General features: G+C 41.3%; 1 protein-coding gene across 1 annotated transcript; it reads left to right on the plus strand.

Annotated features, from left to right (window-relative positions):
• Positions 1–17,575: 17,575 nt before the first annotated feature.
• Positions 17,576–19,516, plus strand: LOC119324205 (bidirectional sugar transporter SWEET13-like). Its single transcript, XM_037597968.1, has 5 exons — positions 17,576–17,808; positions 18,171–18,207; positions 18,303–18,675; positions 18,780–18,899; positions 18,981–19,516. The coding sequence occupies exons 1-5, from the start codon at positions 17,757–17,759 to the stop codon at positions 19,269–19,271; spliced, it is 873 nt and encodes a 290-aa protein (XP_037453865.1). The 5' UTR covers positions 17,576–17,756; the 3' UTR covers positions 19,272–19,516.
• The last annotated feature ends 294 nt before the right edge of the window (positions 19,517–19,810 follow it).

Genomic DNA, 19,810 nt, shown 5'->3' on the forward strand with positions numbered 1-19,810 from the left:
ATTCTTTCGCATCCAGTCGGAGTTTGCGGGAATCATCCATCAAGATGTCCTTCGTACCTCGGGGCAGTTCTACCTCAGAAATCAACCGTCCAACAGTGACATCGACACAATGCTACAAATGCAGGCTGACAACGCCCATTCTTTCATGACTCCCATGATAGACGGCGGCTTCATCCACGCTCCGGTCCCTTGAGTCGAGTCGAAAGCAGTGATGCTGTGTCTAGTTCTGAAACATCGATTGGCTCATGTTGTAATTAAACTTTAATGAACTTGTAGTATGTCTCTTTGGTTTCGAGAGTCGTTCAACTTAGATGTAATCGATGCTATTAATGTCTTGCTTTTCTCTTCCGATTGTTCTGTTGCATACTTATATATTGCTTATGTATTGTTTGTGAATTGGTACTAACGTTTCGTTTGGCTAGTGCATAGCGATGCCGTCGTATGTCGTGTACAAGGGTAAGGTTCCCGGAGTCTACGACGACTGGGAGGAGTGTCGGAGACAGGTTCATCAATTCAGCGGTAACAGTTACAAAGGGTACACCACTAGGGCCGAGGCCAAATCTAGATACGCCCGCTATCTAGCAGGAGAGGGGAGGGAGCGTTGGAGGAACCGGATGAAGACGAGTTTCATCGTGATGATGCTCATCGTGATGACCGCAGCTCTCTTCTATGTGATGGTAGTTTAGATGATCGATATCGACTTGTAATGTGAAGACAAACTCGCTACTCGCGGTCTCGAGACTTGTAATATAATGTTCTATCTTTGTTCGGTCTTTTCAATTCGGAGACTAATATGATGAATTGTATTCAGAGACTAATATGATGAATTGTATTCAGAGACTAATCTTCTATTGTATTCGATGAATCTATTGTTGATGTGTGATGTCTATATTTTGTCCAATTATACATTTTGTAACCTGTGCAAAAAACAGAAAATAAAAAAATAAAAAAAACCCTAATATTCATACTAATGGTGCATCATATCACAGTGCGCCATTAGTATGCCAAAGGATACTAATGGCGCATCATTAAACAGTGCGCCATTAGTATGCCGAAGTTACTAATGGCGCATCTTGTTGTTGTGCACCATTAGTATGCCAAAGCACCTGGGTATACATGGCCCCCTGGGAGGCATACTAATGGCGCACTGTTGTATATACTAATGGCGCATCCACTGGTGCGCCATTAGTATACCAGATACTAATGGCGCACCAGTGGTGCGCCATTAGTAAAATATACTAATGGCGTGGCACTAATGGCGCACCACTAATGCGCCATTAATGGCCAAATTAGGTGCGCCATTAGTAGGCCTTTTCCTAGTAGTGCAAAGTGTATATTCCAACTCTGAGATGCTTGCACCAGTCCATAAATGGATCGCTAGAGCTTGCCCACTTTGTTAGCACCTTTAGGATCGACAAATCCTTCTAGTTGCATCATATACAACTCTTATTTAAGAAATCCATTAAGGAATGCAGTTTTCGCATCCATTTGCCAGATTTCATAATCATAAAATGCCGAAATTGCTAACATGATTCGGACAGACTTAAGCATCGCTACGGGTGAGAAACTCTCGTCGTAGTCAACTCCTTGAACTTGTCGAAAACCTATTGCGACAAGTCGAGCTTTATAGACAGTAACATTACCATCAGCGTCAGTCTTCTTCTTGAAGATCCATTTATTCTCTATGGGCCGCCGATCATCGGGCAGATCCACCAAAGTCCACACTTTGTTCTCATACATAGATCCTATCTCAGATTTCATGGACTCAAGCCATTTATCGGAATCTGGGCTTATCGTAGCTTCTTCATAGTTCGTGGGTTCATCATGGTCAAGTAACATGACTTCTAGAACAGGATTACCGTACCACTCTGGTGAGGATCGTGCTCTGTTTGACCTACGAGGTTCTGTAGCAACTTGATCTGTAGTTTCATGATCTTCATCATTAGCTTCTTCTCCAGTTGGTGTAGGCATCACGGGAACAGATTTCTCGGATGAGCTACCTTCCAAATTGAGAGCAGGTACAATTACCTCATCAAGTTCTACTTTCTTCCCACTCACTTCTTTCGAGAGAAACTCCTTCTCTAGAAAGGTTCTGTTCTTAGCAACAAAGATTTTGCCTTCGGACTTGTGCTAGAAGGTTTACCCAATAGTTTCCTTAGGGTATCCTATGAAGACGCACTTCTCCGATTTGGGTTCGAGGTTATCAGGTTGAAGCCTTTTGACATAAACATCGCATCCCCAAACTTTAAGAAACAACAACTTAGGTTTGTTGCTAAACCATAGTTCATGCGGACTTAGACGGTGCCCTGTTTAACGTGAATGCAGATGTCTCTAATGCATAACCACAAAACGATAGTGGTAAATCGGTAAGAGACATCATAGATCGCACCATATCCAATAAAGTGCGGTTACGATGTTTGGAGACACCATTACGCTGTGGTGTTCCAGGTGGCGTGAGCAGTGAAACTATTCCACATTGGTTTAAATGAAGGCCAAACTCGTAACTCAAATATTCTCCTCCACGATCACATCGTAGAAACTTTATTTTCTTGTTATGATGATTCTCCACTTCACTCTAAAATTGTCTGAACTTTTCAAATGTTTCATACTTGTGTTTCATTAAGTAAATATACCCATATCTACTCAAATCATCTGTGAAGGTTAGAAAATAACGATACCTGCCACGAGCATCAACACTCATTGAACCGCATATATCGGTATGTATTATTTCTAATAAGTCATTAGCTCATTCCATTGTTCCAGAGAACGGAGTTTTAGTCATATTGCCCATGCATGGTTCGCAAGTATCAAATGATTCATAATCAAGTGATTCCTAAAGTCCATCTTTATGGAGTTTCTTCATGCGCTTTACACTGATATGACCCAAACGGCAGTGCCACAAATAAGTTGTACTATCATTATCAACTTTGCATCTTTTGGCATTGATATTATGAATGTGTATCATCACGATCAAGATTCGCCAGAAATAGACCACTCTTCAAGGGTGCATGACCATAAAAGATATTACTCGTATAAATAGAACAACCATTATTCTCTGATTTAAATGAATAACCGTCTCGCACTAAACAAGATCCAGATATAATGTTCATGTTCAATGCTGGCACCAAATAACAATTATTCAGGTCTAAAACTAATCCTGAAGGTAGATGTAGAGGTAGCGCGCCGACGGCGATTACATCGGCCTTGGAACCATTTCCGACGCGCATCGTCACCTCGTCCTTAGCAAATCTTTGTTTAATCCATAGTCCCTGCTTCGAGTTACAAATATGAGCAACCCGAACTGGTATCAAATACCCAGGCACTACTACAAGAATTAGTAAGGTACACATCAATAACATGTATATCAAATATACCTTTGTTCACTTTGCCATCCTTCTTATCCGCCAAATACTTGGGGCAGTTCCATTTCCAGTGACCAGTCCCTTTGCAGTAGAAGCACTCAGTTTCAGGCTTGGGTCCAGCTTTGGGTTTCTTCCCAGGAGTGACAACTTGCTTGTCATTCTTCTTGAAGTTCCCCTTCTTTTTACCCTTGCCCTTCTTGAAACTAGTGGTCTTGTTAACCATCAACACTTGATACTCCTTCTTGATTTTTACCTCAGCGGCCTTTAGCATCGTGAAGAGCTCGGGAATAGTCTTTTCCATCCCTTGCATATTGTAATTCATCATGAAGCCTTTGTAGCTTGGTGGCAGTGATTGAAGAACTCTGTCAATGACACAATCATCTGGAAGATTAACTCCCAGCTGAGTCAAGTGATTATGGTACCCAGACATTTTGACTATGTGCTCACTAACAGAATTGTTCTCCTCCATCTTGCAGCTATAGAACTTGTTGGAGACTTCATATCTCTCAACTCGGGCATTTGCTTGAAATATTAACTTCAACTCCTGGAACATCTCATATGGTCCATGACGTTCAAAACGTCTTTGAAATCCTGATTCAAAGTCGTAAAGCATGGCACACTGAACTAAGGAGTAGTCATCAACACGCAACTGCCAGACATTCACAATGTCTGCAGTTGCTGGGGCAGGTGGTACACCTAGCGGTGCATCAAGGACATAATTCTTCTGTGCGGCAATGAGGATAATCCTCAAGTTACGGACCTAGTCTGTGTAGTTGCTACCATCATCTTTCAATTTAGCTTTCTCTAGGAACGCATTCAAATTCAAGGGAATGGTAGCACGGGCCATTGATCTACAACATAGATATGCAAAAAACTATCAAGAGTAAGTTCATGCTAAATTAAGTTCAATTAATCATATTACTTATGAACTCCCACTTAGATACACACCCCTCAAGTCATCTAAATGATACGTGATCCAAATCAACTAAACCATGTCCGATCATCATGTTAGATGGAGTAGTCATCAATGGTGAACATCTCTATGTTAATCATATCCACTATATGATTCACGTTCGACCTTTCGGTCTCCAGTGTTCTCAGGCTATATCCGTATATGCTAGGCTCGTCAATTTTAACCCGAGTATTCCGCATGTGCAAAACTGGCTTGCACACGTTGTATTTGAACATAGAGCATATCACACCCGATCATCACGTGGTGTCTCAGCATGAATAACTTTCACAACAGTGCATACTCGGGGAGAACACTTATACCTTGAAATTTTAGTAAGAGATCATCTTATAATGCTACCGCCGTACTAAGCAAAATAAGATGCATAAAGATAAACATCACATGCAATCAAAATATGTGACATGATATGGCCATCATCATCTTGTGCTTTGGATCTCCATCACCAAAGCAACGTCATGATCTCCATCATCACTAGCTTGACACCTTGATCTTCGTCGTAGTGTCGTGGCTGTCTCGCCAACTATTGCTTCTACTACTATCGCTACCGCTTAGTGATAAAGTAAAGAAATTACATGGCATTTGTATTTCATACAATAAAGCGACAACCATATGGCTCCTGCCAACTGCCGATAACTTTTACAAAACATGATCATCTCATACAACAACTTTATATCACATCATGTCTTGACCATATCATATCACAACATGCCCTTCAAAACAAGATAGACGTCCTCTACTTTGTTTGTTGCAAATTTTACGTGGCTGCTACGGGCTTCTAGCATGAACCGTACATGCCTACGGCACAAAAACCACAACGATGATTTATCAAGTTTGCTGCTTTAACCTTCACAAGGACCGACTGTAGTCAAATTTGATTAAACTAAAGTTGGAGAAACAGATATCTGCCAGCCACCTTTATGCAAAACTAGTTGCATGTCTGTAGGTGGAACCAGTCTCATGAACGTGGTCATGTAAGGTTGGTCAGGGCCACTTCATCCAACAATACCGCCGAATCAAAATAAGATGTTGGTGGTAAGCAGTATGATGATCACCGCCCACGACTCTTTGTGTTCTACTCATGCATATCATCTACGCATAGACCTGGCTCTGATACTACTGTTGAGGAACATAGCATGCAATTTCAAAAAAAATCCTACGCTCATGCAAGATCCATCTAGGAGATGCATAGCAACGAGATGGGGAGAGTGTGTCCACATACCCGCATAGACTGAAAGCAGAAGTGTTAACTTAATGTGGTTGATGTAGTCAAACATCTTCTCGAATCAACGGATCAAGTACCGAACGTACGGCACTTTTGAGTTCTGCACAAGTTCAACTCGATGACGTCCCTCAAACTCTTGATCCAGTAGAGGTACGAAGGATTAGATGAGTTCCGTCAGCATGGCGGCATGGTGATGTGATCTGCGCAAGGCTTCGTCTAAGCACTACGATAATATGACCGAAGGAGTAAATGGTGGAGAGGGGCACCACACATGGCTAAGAAACAATTGATGTTGTTCCTAGCGGTGCCCCCCGCCCCCGTATATAAAAGAGGAGAGGGGAGGAGGCCGGCCCTAGGGCACGCGCCATGGGGGGGAGGGTCCTACTAGGACTCCAAGTCCTAGTCGCCCCCTTCCTTCTAACGGAGGGGGAAAAGGGAAAGAGAGGGAGAGGGAGAGGGAGAGGGGGGCCGCGCCCCCTCCCCTAGTCCAATTCAGACTCCCCATGGGGAGCACACGCCACCTCCTCGTGGTCTGCCTCTCCTCTTCCCTATGGCCCATTAAGGCCCATTACTTCCCCAGGGGGTTTCGGTAACCCCTCGGTACTCCGATATTTATCCAAAATACCCGGGAACCATTCCGGTGTTCGAATATAACCTTCCAATATATCAATCTTTACCTCTCGACCATTTCGAGACTCCTCATCATGTCCGCGATCTCATCCGGGACTCTGAACTACCTTCAGTCACCAAAACACATAAATCATATAATAAATATCGTCATCGAACGTTAAGCGTCCGGACCCTACGGGTTCGAGAACTATGTAGACATGACCGAGATACCTCTTCGGTATATAACCAAAAGAGGAACTTGGATGCTCATATTGGTTCCCACATATTCTATGAAGATCTTTATCGGTCGAACTGCAATGTCAACATACGGTATTCCCTTTGTCATCGATATGTTACTTGCCGGAGATTCAATCGTCGGTATCTTCATACCTAGTTCAATCTCGTTACTGGCAAGTCCCTTTACTCGTTCCATAGTGCACCATCCCGTAACTAACTCATTAGTCACATTGCTTGCAAGGCTTCATATGATGTGCTTTAGCGAGAGGGCCGAGAGATACCTCTCCGATACTCGGAGTGATAAATCCTAATCTCGATCTATGTCAACCCAACAAACACCTTTGGAGATACTTGTGGAGCATCTTTATAATAACCTAGTTATGTTGTGACGTTTGATAGCACACAAGGCATTCCTCCGGTGTCCGGGAGTTGCGTAATCTCATAGTCGGAGGAATATATGTTTGACATGAAGAAAGCAGTAGCAATAAAACTGAATGATCATAATGCTAAGCTAACGGATGGGTATTTTCCATCACATCATTCTACTAATGATGTGATCTCGTTTATCAAATGACAACTTATGTCCATGGCTAGGAAACTTAACCATCTTTGATCAACGAGCTAGTCTACTAGAGGCATACTAGGGAAATGATATTTTGTCTATGTATTCACACATGTATCAAGTTTCCGGTTAATACAATTCTATCATGAATAATAAACATTTATCATGAATAAGGAAATATAAATAAAACTTTATTATTGCCTCTAGGGCATATTTCCTTCAATATCATACGGTCCTGCACTTTACTCGTCAAGAAGCCTCTCCACATGGTCCACAGAGTATATGACCTCCTCCATCGTTTGCCAAGAAATAGGGGCATACATCATGTCCACTATCGTATGAGTTTGTTTGGAAACAAACAAGTAAGTTGTCCAAATTATATTAATTACAACGACTAATGTAAAGGTTACTCAAAATTATCATGTATGGTTACAAAAAACATGCATGGGTGAAGGACTGGAGGATTGTGCAAACCAAACAAGAATCCAAGAGCTTTTTCGCCAAGAATATACATATTAATCTATATCCTCATATTAAATATGTATTCCTGGTTCAATCCACTCTAACCAGGGTAACCAAAAAAGTTTGATCTTTCTCATTTATAATTAAAACCATGAAGTTAAATCCCTCTCGTGTCTTGATACGGGCATCAACTATGACATCTTGATGTAGGGGAATGTGCATCATATCCAAGACTTCAGGCCTTGCAAAGCAAGGGATGTTCTAAGGAAAACAAAGATCAGACATATGTTGGGCATAGCTAAGAAGAACTCAGCCGCAACAATTTATGAAAAAATGAACCTCAAAACATATCTCTATCGTCCAAACTCCTCTCCACACAGAAGTGAGAATTGATTGCCCTTGATCCACCTATACCCTAGTGTCGAACCACATTGTCGCACCTTCGAACCTGGTTCATGCCACTATTTGGGCACACCGGGTCCATTTGTTGGGTTTACCTCGAAAAATCATTAGAATGTGAAGAATATTTATAACTTGAACAACCTATAAATTTATTTAAAACTTTGGCGTGAAATTTGCTAAAAGTGGCAAAAATTGAGTGCCATAAATTTGACGAATCAATATTTTGTCAAAACATCAGTTTTCATGTATATTTCCATGAAAAATAAACCACACAACTCAATACACATATATATCACAAATTCTCATGGGCTTGATGACTAGTACCGAGGCATAAACATGAGCATGAAACATAAACATCAGCATATAGGAATGGACATGAATATATTTTTCTTCATTCTTCACATCTCTTCTTATTTGTTCTTCTCATGTGTCCTCTTTTCTCTCTTACCCCTTTACTAGTTGTTGGTTTAAATAATCTAAGACCTACGGTACCAGCACAAGCCAAACAACACTACAAAAGTATAGCAATAACCACAAGATACCTCTCTAGCATATCTATTATTTGTTACGTTCATAGTATGCTTATATCATTTTTACAAACTTTTGGCACAAATTTATATAATTTTTATTTGGACTAACCTATTAATCCAGTGCCGAAGAACAATTCCTGTTTTCTAGTGTTTTGACTTTGTAGCTGAAAATATTTTGGAGCCAAAAAATTCCCAAAAAAATGCTAAAAATCTTTTAGGCCAAAAGACTCTACCAGCGAGAGTGTGGAGGCCACAGGGACCACCAGTTGCCCACAAGGCAGGGCCACACCTCCTGGTGCGTGGGGTACATGGTTCCTCCTTAAGTCGGTTAGGGCTCTACTTTTACGGAAAGAAGTTCCTAAAATAATAAAATTCCTCTTAAAATTTGAGCCCAGTCGGAGTCACGGATCTCCAATTATTTAATAAAACATGATTTGCGTTAGAAAAGTACCTAAAACGGAGAGAAACGGAGAGAAGAGAGATCCAATCTTGGAGGGGCTCTCCCCCTCTAGGAGCATGGGGACCAAGGAATAGAGGAGGAAACCTCTTCCCCTCTTACTCAGAGGACAAGGGCGAATAAGGAGGGGAAGCTCTCTCTCCCTTTTTCATCCAGCAGCGTCGGGGAGCCGTCGGGGGAACCATCATCACTGTCGTCATCTCCATTAACTCCACCGCCTTCACCAACATCTCATCACCTTTCTCCCTATCTATTCAGTGGTTCACTCTCCCGCTACCCATTGGAATCCCGTTCATGAACATGGTGTTTGAAGCGATTAATGATTATCAATGATATATTGCATGTTCGTTATGTTTGACTAGATTCCTTTTGTCCTATGGTTAATTGGTGATCTATTATGATTGATTGGAGTTGTAAGTTGATATGTTGTAGTCCGTTTGTGCCCATCATATAAGCACAGATGTATGTGGATCGCACTTTAGGGTTAGTTGTATGTTGAGAAAACTATACATGCATAAGGCTGCCAGGGTGATAGATATTACCTTGCGTGAGTGTAGGGATTGATATATATGGGGTGAAGACGGGCCAATTTATATTAATGCTACAGTTGGGTTTTGCCTTAATAAATTGATAGTATTTGCATAAGCTTGCTAAGGATTTCAATCATAAGTATGTATGATTCCAAGTATGGATAGTATGTTAGTGGAGGCATCTTCCACATATTAAATTGCAATGAGAATTATCGTCTAAATTAATATCGTGGACAATTGCATAGGGACAATTCCGCACATCCTAACACCGCCACTCCACACTCACTATCTTTTGCTTTCTCTTTTATATTGCAACAACTAACTTTTATTTACAAGTTCTTTATTATCTTGCAAAGCTATATTTTTATACCTGCAAAGTACTTTTAGTTTTATTTCCCATTTCTATGTAAAGTAAACGTTCGGTGTATGTAGGGTTGTATCAGTGGCCGATATATCCTGAGAGAATACAAATCATACCTTTAGCTCCTTTTGGTTTCGACACTCCATATTTACCACATCCACTTTGGAAAGTGCTGCAATTTTCCTGCATTTGGGGATTATCAAGTTCTTTTCTAGCACCGTTATCGGGGAGCAATAGTGTAGGGTGAATATTCTTGTGTGCACTTGTTGGATTTCTCACTAAGTAGCTTTTATTTTTGTTCTCGTTTTCTATCTTTAATCGGCAGGAAATGCCAAATAGGAAAAAACAGATGTACTTGCTCCTAAGGTTGCGGAACCTCCCAAAATCCTCAATTTTGAGGAGAGATACTTGATGGATTATCTTAAATCCATTTATGCTCGTGCTAAGAAACCCAACTAACTTGGTTGGGGGGGGTCATTAGGAGAGTTTACACACTTCATGAAATACCGCTTGTCTCAAAAAAGGAAACACTTGACTGGTTTATTAATCAGATTGCATAAAAAGAAACACTCGAATGATTTATTAGCCATATTATATTGCTTTGCTAGAACTTTGTGTGCTCGACATAAAAAATGTGTTGTTTTTGGAAGGATATTATGCACCTTCGCTTCCAATGTGAGTATAATGATAATCTTACATTAGTTTCTAATGTTAAGCGAGAATATCATTATTATGATACAGAAAAAATGAAGAATTTGTTACTTTTAGTGGTGCTTATGAAATTGCCTCTTTGCTTGAGAATGTTGGAAGTGATGATGCTACTAGGAAATCTATTTTTTGCTATACATAAATATTGCTTTAAAATTTTCAATAGTAATCCTTATCTTACTAATGAGATCAAAAGGATCGAGAGACTAATGTTTTGGAGGAACAGGGCCGGCCCTGAGATTTTTGGGGCCCGGGGCGAGACTAACTCGGGGCCCTTAATATGGAAGCCATAACAATAAAATGAATATACGTATATATGAAATATTTATTGATAACACTCAAATGCAACTAAATCGGTATGCATATTACCTTAAAAATTTCTTCTAATAATCCTCGATGCAAAGTCAACTATGATGGGGTCGATGTCAATATCATCCAATAATTTTTTTCTCGATGCATAATGTTGCCAAATCATTTAACTTCTCTAAACCATTGTTTACCTCAGATAGTTCTTCAGTAATTTCAACTTTGTAAGCTAGTCACAGTCATAGTAAATAAGATGCGGTAGGCAATGAAGATATTAGGATAACAATCAACTTCTTGGACATGCTCGAAAATCTCCACTGCAAACATTACACCATCTGGCAAAGTTAATATTATAATATTCAATTCAAAAATAAGATCATATACCTCAACATCTCATGAATCATTAAGAGAGAAAGTTTCTACGAATTTCGCGCAAGACTCTTCAAGTTTAGATCATGCAATGACTTCAGGGTGTCCGAGCTCAATAATAATACGAATATATATCTTTATACATAATCACCATGAGTTCTTTAAATCTACCTTCCAAAGAAGTGATCGCCATATCAACCAAAACAAAAGAAATATTTAACTTTAAAATCTTGTCATCTTCTAGGGTTTCTTCATCATAGATATTTCCGCACTGTGATTGTACGAGTCCTCCACAACTTTCTTCATTTTCCTTTTATCCCTACCGGATGGATACTTTCTTCTGGACGGCATGATAAAACACAATGTCGAAAATAAATATAAAAAATACATCAACTGACAATTGTTGAACAATGCCGATGTGATGTGCTGGCTATTCATCTAGGAGACTAGGAAGTCGGAACCGCAATATGAATATAAGATATACCTTACAAGGTCAAATTATTGATGGATGGAGAGCAAAGCCAGGTTGCGCCGGCCGCCGAGAATTGAAATTGATGGACGACCTGACTGGATTAGGAACGAGCAATTGATTTAGGAGAAAAGGGAAAAGAAGCCCCATGCACACACAGACAAGTGTCGGCGGCCGCTGGGAAATTGATAAGCGTTGCGTGATGGAATGGAAAGGGATCAAATAGTCCCTTCTTTTTCTAAACGTGCATGTACTAACCTAAGGAAAGAATCGGAAGAGATCAATCAGTTCCTTTTTTTCTATGTGCATGTACTGAATGGATCGAATCGAGCGCTGGCTCATCCTCGGTGACTCGCTGCTTGCGGTCGTTCTGTTGGGCCATAGGCCATAGTATACGTGTGTGTATACCGGGGAGGGCCCCCTCAATTTTTGGGGCCCGGGGCGGCCGCCCCCGCCCCTCCTCAGGGTCGGCCGGCCCTGTGCAGGAATCAATGGAAGAAAAAAATATTGTGAGCTCACTAGATGAAAAGGAGGACGAGGGGAGTGAACAATAAAAGAAGCAAGAGCGGATTAGCTACCCATGTCCACCTCTCAATGAGAGTAACTTTTTAATTCATATGTTGTTTAATCATTCCCTTTTTGATTGTGTTGATGCTTATGGGGATGATGCCCCTATGAATGATACATACGGGTATGAACTTGCTATGGTTTCTTTTATTAGAATGAAATTTTTAATGTTGCACCCGCACTTGATAGTCCTTTTTTTTTAATTCTTCTAGTTACATTATGCTGGGGAAGTTTGCGCTTATCAAGGATTATATTGATGAGTTGTGTTTCTCTTACGCACATAGTAATTTAAAAAAGATGCATATCCTTGCTGCTCCTACTTGCAATAATTATGAGAGAGGGGCCTTCTTCTCTCCCTCTGTATGTTTCCAGTACACTAAAATTGCAAGAAGCTGCTTATACTATGTGTGGGCCTTTAATGTGTTTATTAATTGTTCTCTTACTAAATGACCAGTTGTGACTTCGTTGGCCGGCTTTGTATGGCCGGGTCGGCAGGCTGCACGCACGGGCACCGCGTGGCACTTTTACCCGGGTCTTGCCTGCCTGGATCCTTGCCATCGCGAAGAAAAGCGATTAGAAAATACTCTCTCCGTTCGGAATTACTTGTCCAACAAATAAATGCATCTAGATGTATTTTAATTGTAGATACATTCATTTTTGTGACAAGTAATTTCGAACGGAGAGAGTACAAAGAAAGGACAAGAAGACACAAATGGCATGTAAAAAATAAGATTACACCAAAAACCATAGAAGTTGTCTTCTTCATTCGAATGTTCGCCGCTCGCCGTAGCATGAAAAATACATTGAATATGTAGTAAGGGATAAAGACACATGCAAATGCCCTTGCTATATAAGGTATCAAAACATGAAGTTCCATACTAGACTGAAAATAAATAAATCGGAGCCAGGGAGATGAATGACTGAACGTGCAATGGATGAATCTTCAGGTTCAGGGTTAGAACGAATCGAAGAACAATTTTGCCTACATTCAAACCAGGGCGTCATATTTGCTCCTCAAGAGTCGTGGTGGTGTGTGCCCTTGGATGGATTGACTAGATGGAGAAACTATATCGACCATGAATCTCATATGAAACACACGCTTTAATTTTTGAGGAATCACGGGGGGAAGGATCCTCGCCCTGAAAATCACGCGCTGTGTGAACGTGTATATCAGTGACAAAAGCCACAAAGTTGGTCAAATTTCAGTGGACCTGATTACATCTGCGCCGGCTTTCCAAAAGAGAGAGCAACGGCATCCGTTCTTTGCTACCCGACCAATTGCTAATCAACAGCTTTCTTTCTTTCTTTGCAAAAATAATCAACAGCTTTCGTAGCACTCAAACAAAAAAATCAACAGCTTTCGTGTGCGTCCAATTCCAATCATGGGTCCGCCGTCCGCATCGTCAAGCGCAAAATATTGTTAAGAGAACATCTACCAAGATTCTGGATAGATGCTAACTTCTTCCCTCCTTTTTATTTGCTTGTAGGAATCAGGATGTCAGCAGTGAACATGCAGGGTCTTCATATAGGGAGAACTTTTTTTCATTGGAAGTCATATATGAAGAATATATAACTAGGCTTATTGATTTACTAACTCTACATCCGTACCGAATTCTCAACCAAACAGCACCACGGGTATAGTTTTTTAGCTCTTTTATTATTAATAAGGTGCACTACCTTAGGTGCCTAGAGGTAAGACATACTTTTAATTCTGACCGTCCGGTGGACAAGGGTAACATTGTACTTCGTAAAATTTCATTTTGCAGCTGCATTTAGAATGTTGTGGCTAAATCTTAGTGGACTGAAAATTAACCAAATCAATTGACTGACACCATCATGTTTAGATACAACCGACGAAGTACTATTATGTAACCTATTAGATCATAAAAAGATTAACAGTCTATACAGATTTCGAGCATTCTAAAATTCCACATCGTTCTTAGATTTTGTGAGTGTAACATGTCTAGCGTGTACTGTATACTTGACAAGCGCACACACACTTCAATTGCGTTAAAGCATCTACAGCCGCAGACACCAAATCAGAATCAGCAAATGCCGGCGGACAAGACAGCGGGCATCTGCGGCCACTGACTGGCCAGATCTTAGAATTGTTGCTATGCATCTGAGAACCTCGTATTTTCATCCCCTAAAACCATACAAACCATGCAAAAGAAATCCTAGGTACAACGCACATCACGCTAGTCTAAACTACGCTTTGTCGTCAGAGATGTCCACGACATCCGTGTTGGGCGCCGGGTAGATAGGCGCATAGGAAGGCTCCGGCTCCTCCTCCTCATCCATATAAGCGAGCATCTTGTCCGCAGCGTGCTCCGCCTCCTGCAGATGACGACGGTTGGCCTCTGCCTCCGATTGCGACCGAAGGGAATCATGGATTGCGTGCAGATCCGCGTGCCCAGCGTCCTCCATGTCCTCCTCCTACTACTACTACTACTATGCGTCCTCCCCGTCCTCCTCCACCTCCTCCAAGTCCTCATTCGGATCCACTGCATGCGTGGGTAGCCCGGCGGCAATCCGGGCTTCACGCCTTGCCCGGATCTACTCAAGGAGCTGCAGGCGGTGCTCCGACGTTAGATATGGATAGCTCCTTACCTGGCACTATGGTGGCATGACTACTAGTGGTAGCGGACGGCGAGTGGGAAGTGATGGTGGCGGTGGACGGGAGGGGGGAAGTGTGGACAGATAGGATTTCGGTGCTAGCACTTGGCTTAAATAGCCGGCTAGGGCACTACGTGGCCCACTGGAGCGGCGCTATAGTCCGACGGAGGAGACGAGCTTCGGACCGCCGGGTTTCAGAGTGTTTTCCTGTGTGATCCGGTCGTCAGTCCGACGTGGTTGATGCACCCAATCGCGTCTGGGCCTCCCTATATCCGCCCTACATTTGGGCTGGAAATGAAGGGTGTCGTTCAGCCCGGGCGTTTGAGGCGCCCGTCTAGGTCGGATTCTTTTGACCAGTCACTGACCGGGCCATCCACCCACGCGTTTGAGGGGGTTATGGGGTGCCCGGTTCTGGATGCTCTTATCTTTCTTGAGAGAAGTCCAGTTGACTCGATTGATTAGCAAGCCAAACATCATTTGCATTGTAATTTCAGCAATTTGAAACTAGCTAGCATGGTCCCTCGTATCAGCACAAAAGGACCACTTAGCTAGTTGCATTATTAATAGAAGGAAACTGAGAAGCATATGCTTCGTTTGTGCTTACAAAATTTTATATATATTTTTAGCAATCGGAAATGCCTAATGGAGCTAGAGCTCCTTGGAGCCCTTTACTTGAAAACATCACATTTTAAAATAAATAGTTTCAGAAATAACTGAAAAAATACACATATATGTATGGATGTATACTACTAGTCTGTGAAGCTTCATGACAAAATACTTTTTAATGCGAGCTACACAAAAATGACAAATTTGTGTATTTATAGAACATTTACTATTCACTATAAAATCACATGATTTTTTTTGTACAGGCCACTTAGAAATTATTTTGTGATGAAATTTCACACACATTTAATATACATCTATAATTACTTGTGTATTTAAAAAAATTGTAATTTAAAAAGTTGATTTTGGAATGTTTGAAAATAAAGGGCTCCATGGAGCCTGAGAGCAAAAAATACACTATCATGCTAAATTTCTTTTATAATTTACTGAGACAATATATATAGTTACAGTTGTCCCTATGTGTTTAAAATAATAAAAATTCAAGAAAAATTGCAGGTAATATATAGAGCGTCTAGATGGATCCGTATGTGGTCATTACTACACCATGTGGAAGCAGGGAGCTTATGACTTTTGGGTGCAAGTGATGAGAGACAATACATAGCACGGGATACATACAACCACTTTGGATGACTGTCCAATAATATGATATGTGTGTAGGTATTTTGTCTTATTTGTGCCGGTTGTGGCATTTTGTTATGTAATTTTTGCTTTGTTTCTACTAGAGCCGCTCTTGATACTTTGATACTTGGTTCATTTTACTAAATGGCTGTGTGCATCTTTTGATGCAGAGGCTGAGAGTAATCCCTTTCTTTTTTGAGAAAAAAATAGTTATAAGTCAGAATCTCTTTGGTACATGTTATCTAGCAGTCTACGCCCGTTTGTAGTCTATTCTTCAGCGATATGAACACCGACAATTGTTTATATCCATGTGTACGTGGGCGGAATAGAAGGACGAGGATGTCTTTGCCCGACATGGTTGGAGGCATAGTCTGAGCCCCCCTCCCCCTCGCCTTAGTTATTGTAGTCTCGAACAACTTTTTTTTTGTCAGCGTTATTTAGAGTGCATGTGGTTGTGTGTTTATCTTGGTCACGTACAGAATGGATTTGAACTTGTTTTGATTGTATTACATTGATGTGACATTTTGAGTCAAAGATAGGCCCTTTATCGAAAATTTTGTAGGTCATAATTAAACAACTAACTACTGAAGTGATAAAACCTACAAATCTAATCTCGAACAGCTTATTATAATCTACCACAATGCTATGGAGGTCTAAGACATCCCAAGCTTATATAAGCAAGGTCAAACACTTCACTACTATTTTTCAGAAATTGTACAGTAAAATATGTTGTAATAGTAAAACATGGTTCTACGAGTCAATTCGATTGGAAAGTTAAGCTGCATGACTTTTTTTTTATGGATTTGACGATCTAAGACATTGGTTGCATCATTTCTAGGAACTAAACTTTTGGGGACTATGGTACTCGCATAAATACATTATTGGATTATGTTTATATGAAATAAGGTTAAGGTGACTAACATTATTTGACTGTATGTGCAATTGCATACTTCTTAAAAGTTATACCAACTCCGTAAGATGAGTATTTATTAGTGCATTCATTACTAAAAGTACAATTATGTCGGTACATTCGATTAATAACTCTTTGCTTACATTTTTAGTACGAGAAGGCTGTTAAATTAATTCAATTTTTGGACACTATGTTTATCTATCATTATGTCTAAACACTGACAAGGAAAATAGATATAGCATATAAACTTTATTATTTATTGCTGTAAGACATTTCTTTCAGTAAATTCAAGGAACTAAGGGTCTGAAGTGTCCTCTCAGTTGGAATGTCTTATTTGGTTCGCACTTCTCTGGCGGCTAATACCACACCCCAAAGATCTAGGTTGGGAAGATCAGAAGAATGACGTAGTGCAACACAATTCGGAGTGTACAACAATTCAGCAGCAGAGGCATTATGCACACTAAAGCTAAAGAGTGCACCAAAGCGACAACTTTTTAAAATTTCCATCATTATCTCTATCAAGCATAGCACATTAGATAAGCTCAATTATTCATCGCTGGAAACCCTTTCTTTTTTCTAGAAAGCCAATCACTAATTTTGTGTGGCATATGTGTGATCGGACAGCTTGCATACGCCAAGGCAGTCATGTCTTCCTGCCTATATAAAGCACCCATTTATCAACCTTACAATTCAGGCTAAGAGTTTCAACTAACTTAGAGAGCTCTCCTCTCCATACCTCTCCCTTCGCTCCACCAGGAGTCTAGGGTTAGAGAGAGAGAGAGAGCGAGACGAGCAAAAACAATCTCTCGCCCCACTGTTATACCAAGTTCGCATCCATCTCACTGTTATACATCCTTGTATCACAATGGGTGGCCTATCCATGGAGCACCCTTGGGCATTCGCCTTCGGCCTACTAGGTATATTATTCTCACCATGAACAACAGATGTCCGACAATTACCCCTTGTATTATCATAGTTTCTTATTACAGCTACTATTTGTTAGTGCAGTACTAGTAGACTACTTTGTGTTGTTTGAGATCACCCTTTTGCAGCGTCTATCTATATATCCTATCTTTGCCACTGATTGATTAATTGATGTGTAGTCTAGTACTGGCTCTAGTGGCATGTAGCTCGGTGCGCCAAAAACCCAAAAAGAAACAACAACAAAGCAAATTGCTTATGTTTTTCGAAAAGGATAAAGCGCATAAAAGAAAGATGTAAATGTGTCATACAATTATCACAACTCATCGCTAACTTTGCTAAACTTTATGCTTTGCAGGCAACGTGATCTCTTTCTCGAGCCTCCTGGCCCCGATGTAAGCGACTGTCTATGTTGGTTTTTGTTTCATTTGATCCTGTTAATTATTCTCCATAATAACTAACTAATGTACTCACAAAAATAAAATATTAGACCAACATTCTACCGGATCTTCAAGAGCAAATCCACGGAGGGGTTCCAATCGGTGCCCTACGTCGTGGCCCTGTTCAGCGCGATGTTGTGGATCTTCTACGCACTGGTCAAGACCGGTGAGGGCCTCCTCATCAGCATCAACGCTGCCGGCTGCGTCATCGAGACCGTCTACATCGTCATGTACCTCGTCTACGCCCCCAGGAAGGCCAAGATTTTCACAGCCAAGATCGTCGTCCTCCTCAACATCGCCGGCTTCGGGCTCATCTTCCTCCTCACCCTCTTCGCCTTCCATGGCGAGACACGCGTTGTCTCGCTCGGCTGGATCTGCGTCGGCTTCTCCGTCTGCGTCTTCGTTGCCCCACTCAGCATCATCGTGAGCCCTTTTTGACCGACAAACCTCCTACTTGAGCTCATGCATGGCGGGACCTCTTGTACGTGCGTCAACTAATTAACTTGATGTGTTCCTTCCTTTCCCAGGGACGAGTCATCAAGACCAAGAGTGTGGAGTACATGCCCTTCACGCTCTCCCTCACGCTCACCCTCAGCGCCATCGTCTGGTTCCTCTACGGCCTGCTCATCAAGGACAAATACGTCGCGGTAACTACAGCAACAAACAACCCTTTCTACACAAACTATTCTCTCAAGCATGAGCACTGACGATTAAAATTATGTTTCCAGCTCCCAAACGTCCTTGGCTTCACCTTCGGGGTGATCCAGATGGTCCTCTACGTGTTCTACATGAACAAGACGCCGGTGGCAAGCAAGGTCAAGGAGGGGAAAGAGGCATGGAAGGTGCCCGCAGAGGACCACGTCGTCGTGATCAACGTCGGCAAGGCTGACAAGAGCTCGTGCGCCGAGGTGCGCCCGGTCACCGAGATGGCCGGCGCCGTCGACGTTCCCAGGAGATGCGCTGCTGAGGCGGCGGCGGCGCCGGGGATGGACTTTGCCCGTTCTGTCGACGTGGTCTAGATATATTCACGCACGCATGCAGCCATGCATGCATGGCTTATGCATGAAGTCGTGCAAGCAAGCATTAATATTCGCTATTAAACTTTTTTCCTTTTCCAAGAAAAATAATATTCGCACCACCACGGTCTGCAGGTGCCTGTACCTACCTATTGTATGTATGTAAAACAAACTACGTATGATGATGATTCGGCCTGGGTCGTAGGATTGGCAGCCCACTTATTCCAGCCCATAAATGTTCCCAAAGATGTTTAATGAATTTATCAGTCGAAATTATATATATATATATATATATATATATATATATAAAAGAGGAATTCTTTTTTTTATTCCCTAGTTTCACGTTTGTGATATACTGTATATATTTTACCTCATTTAGCAAAATTCTCTATTTTCCCTCTTTTTTTGTGAAATTCTCAATTTTTACCAAATTAGCGAAACCTACAAAACAAATTACCTGTTTTTATTTTATTTTCTTAATTCTCTGCTGATTGTAGATGCCACGTTCGTGGTTTAGTTAGTACCATGAGTTTTTCTGGTTT

The sequence above is a fragment of the Triticum dicoccoides genome, chromosome 6B (assembly GCF_002162155.2).
Source record: "Triticum dicoccoides isolate Atlit2015 ecotype Zavitan chromosome 6B, WEW_v2.0, whole genome shotgun sequence".
In the NCBI taxonomy this organism is placed as follows: domain Eukaryota; kingdom Viridiplantae; phylum Streptophyta; class Magnoliopsida; order Poales; family Poaceae; genus Triticum; species Triticum dicoccoides.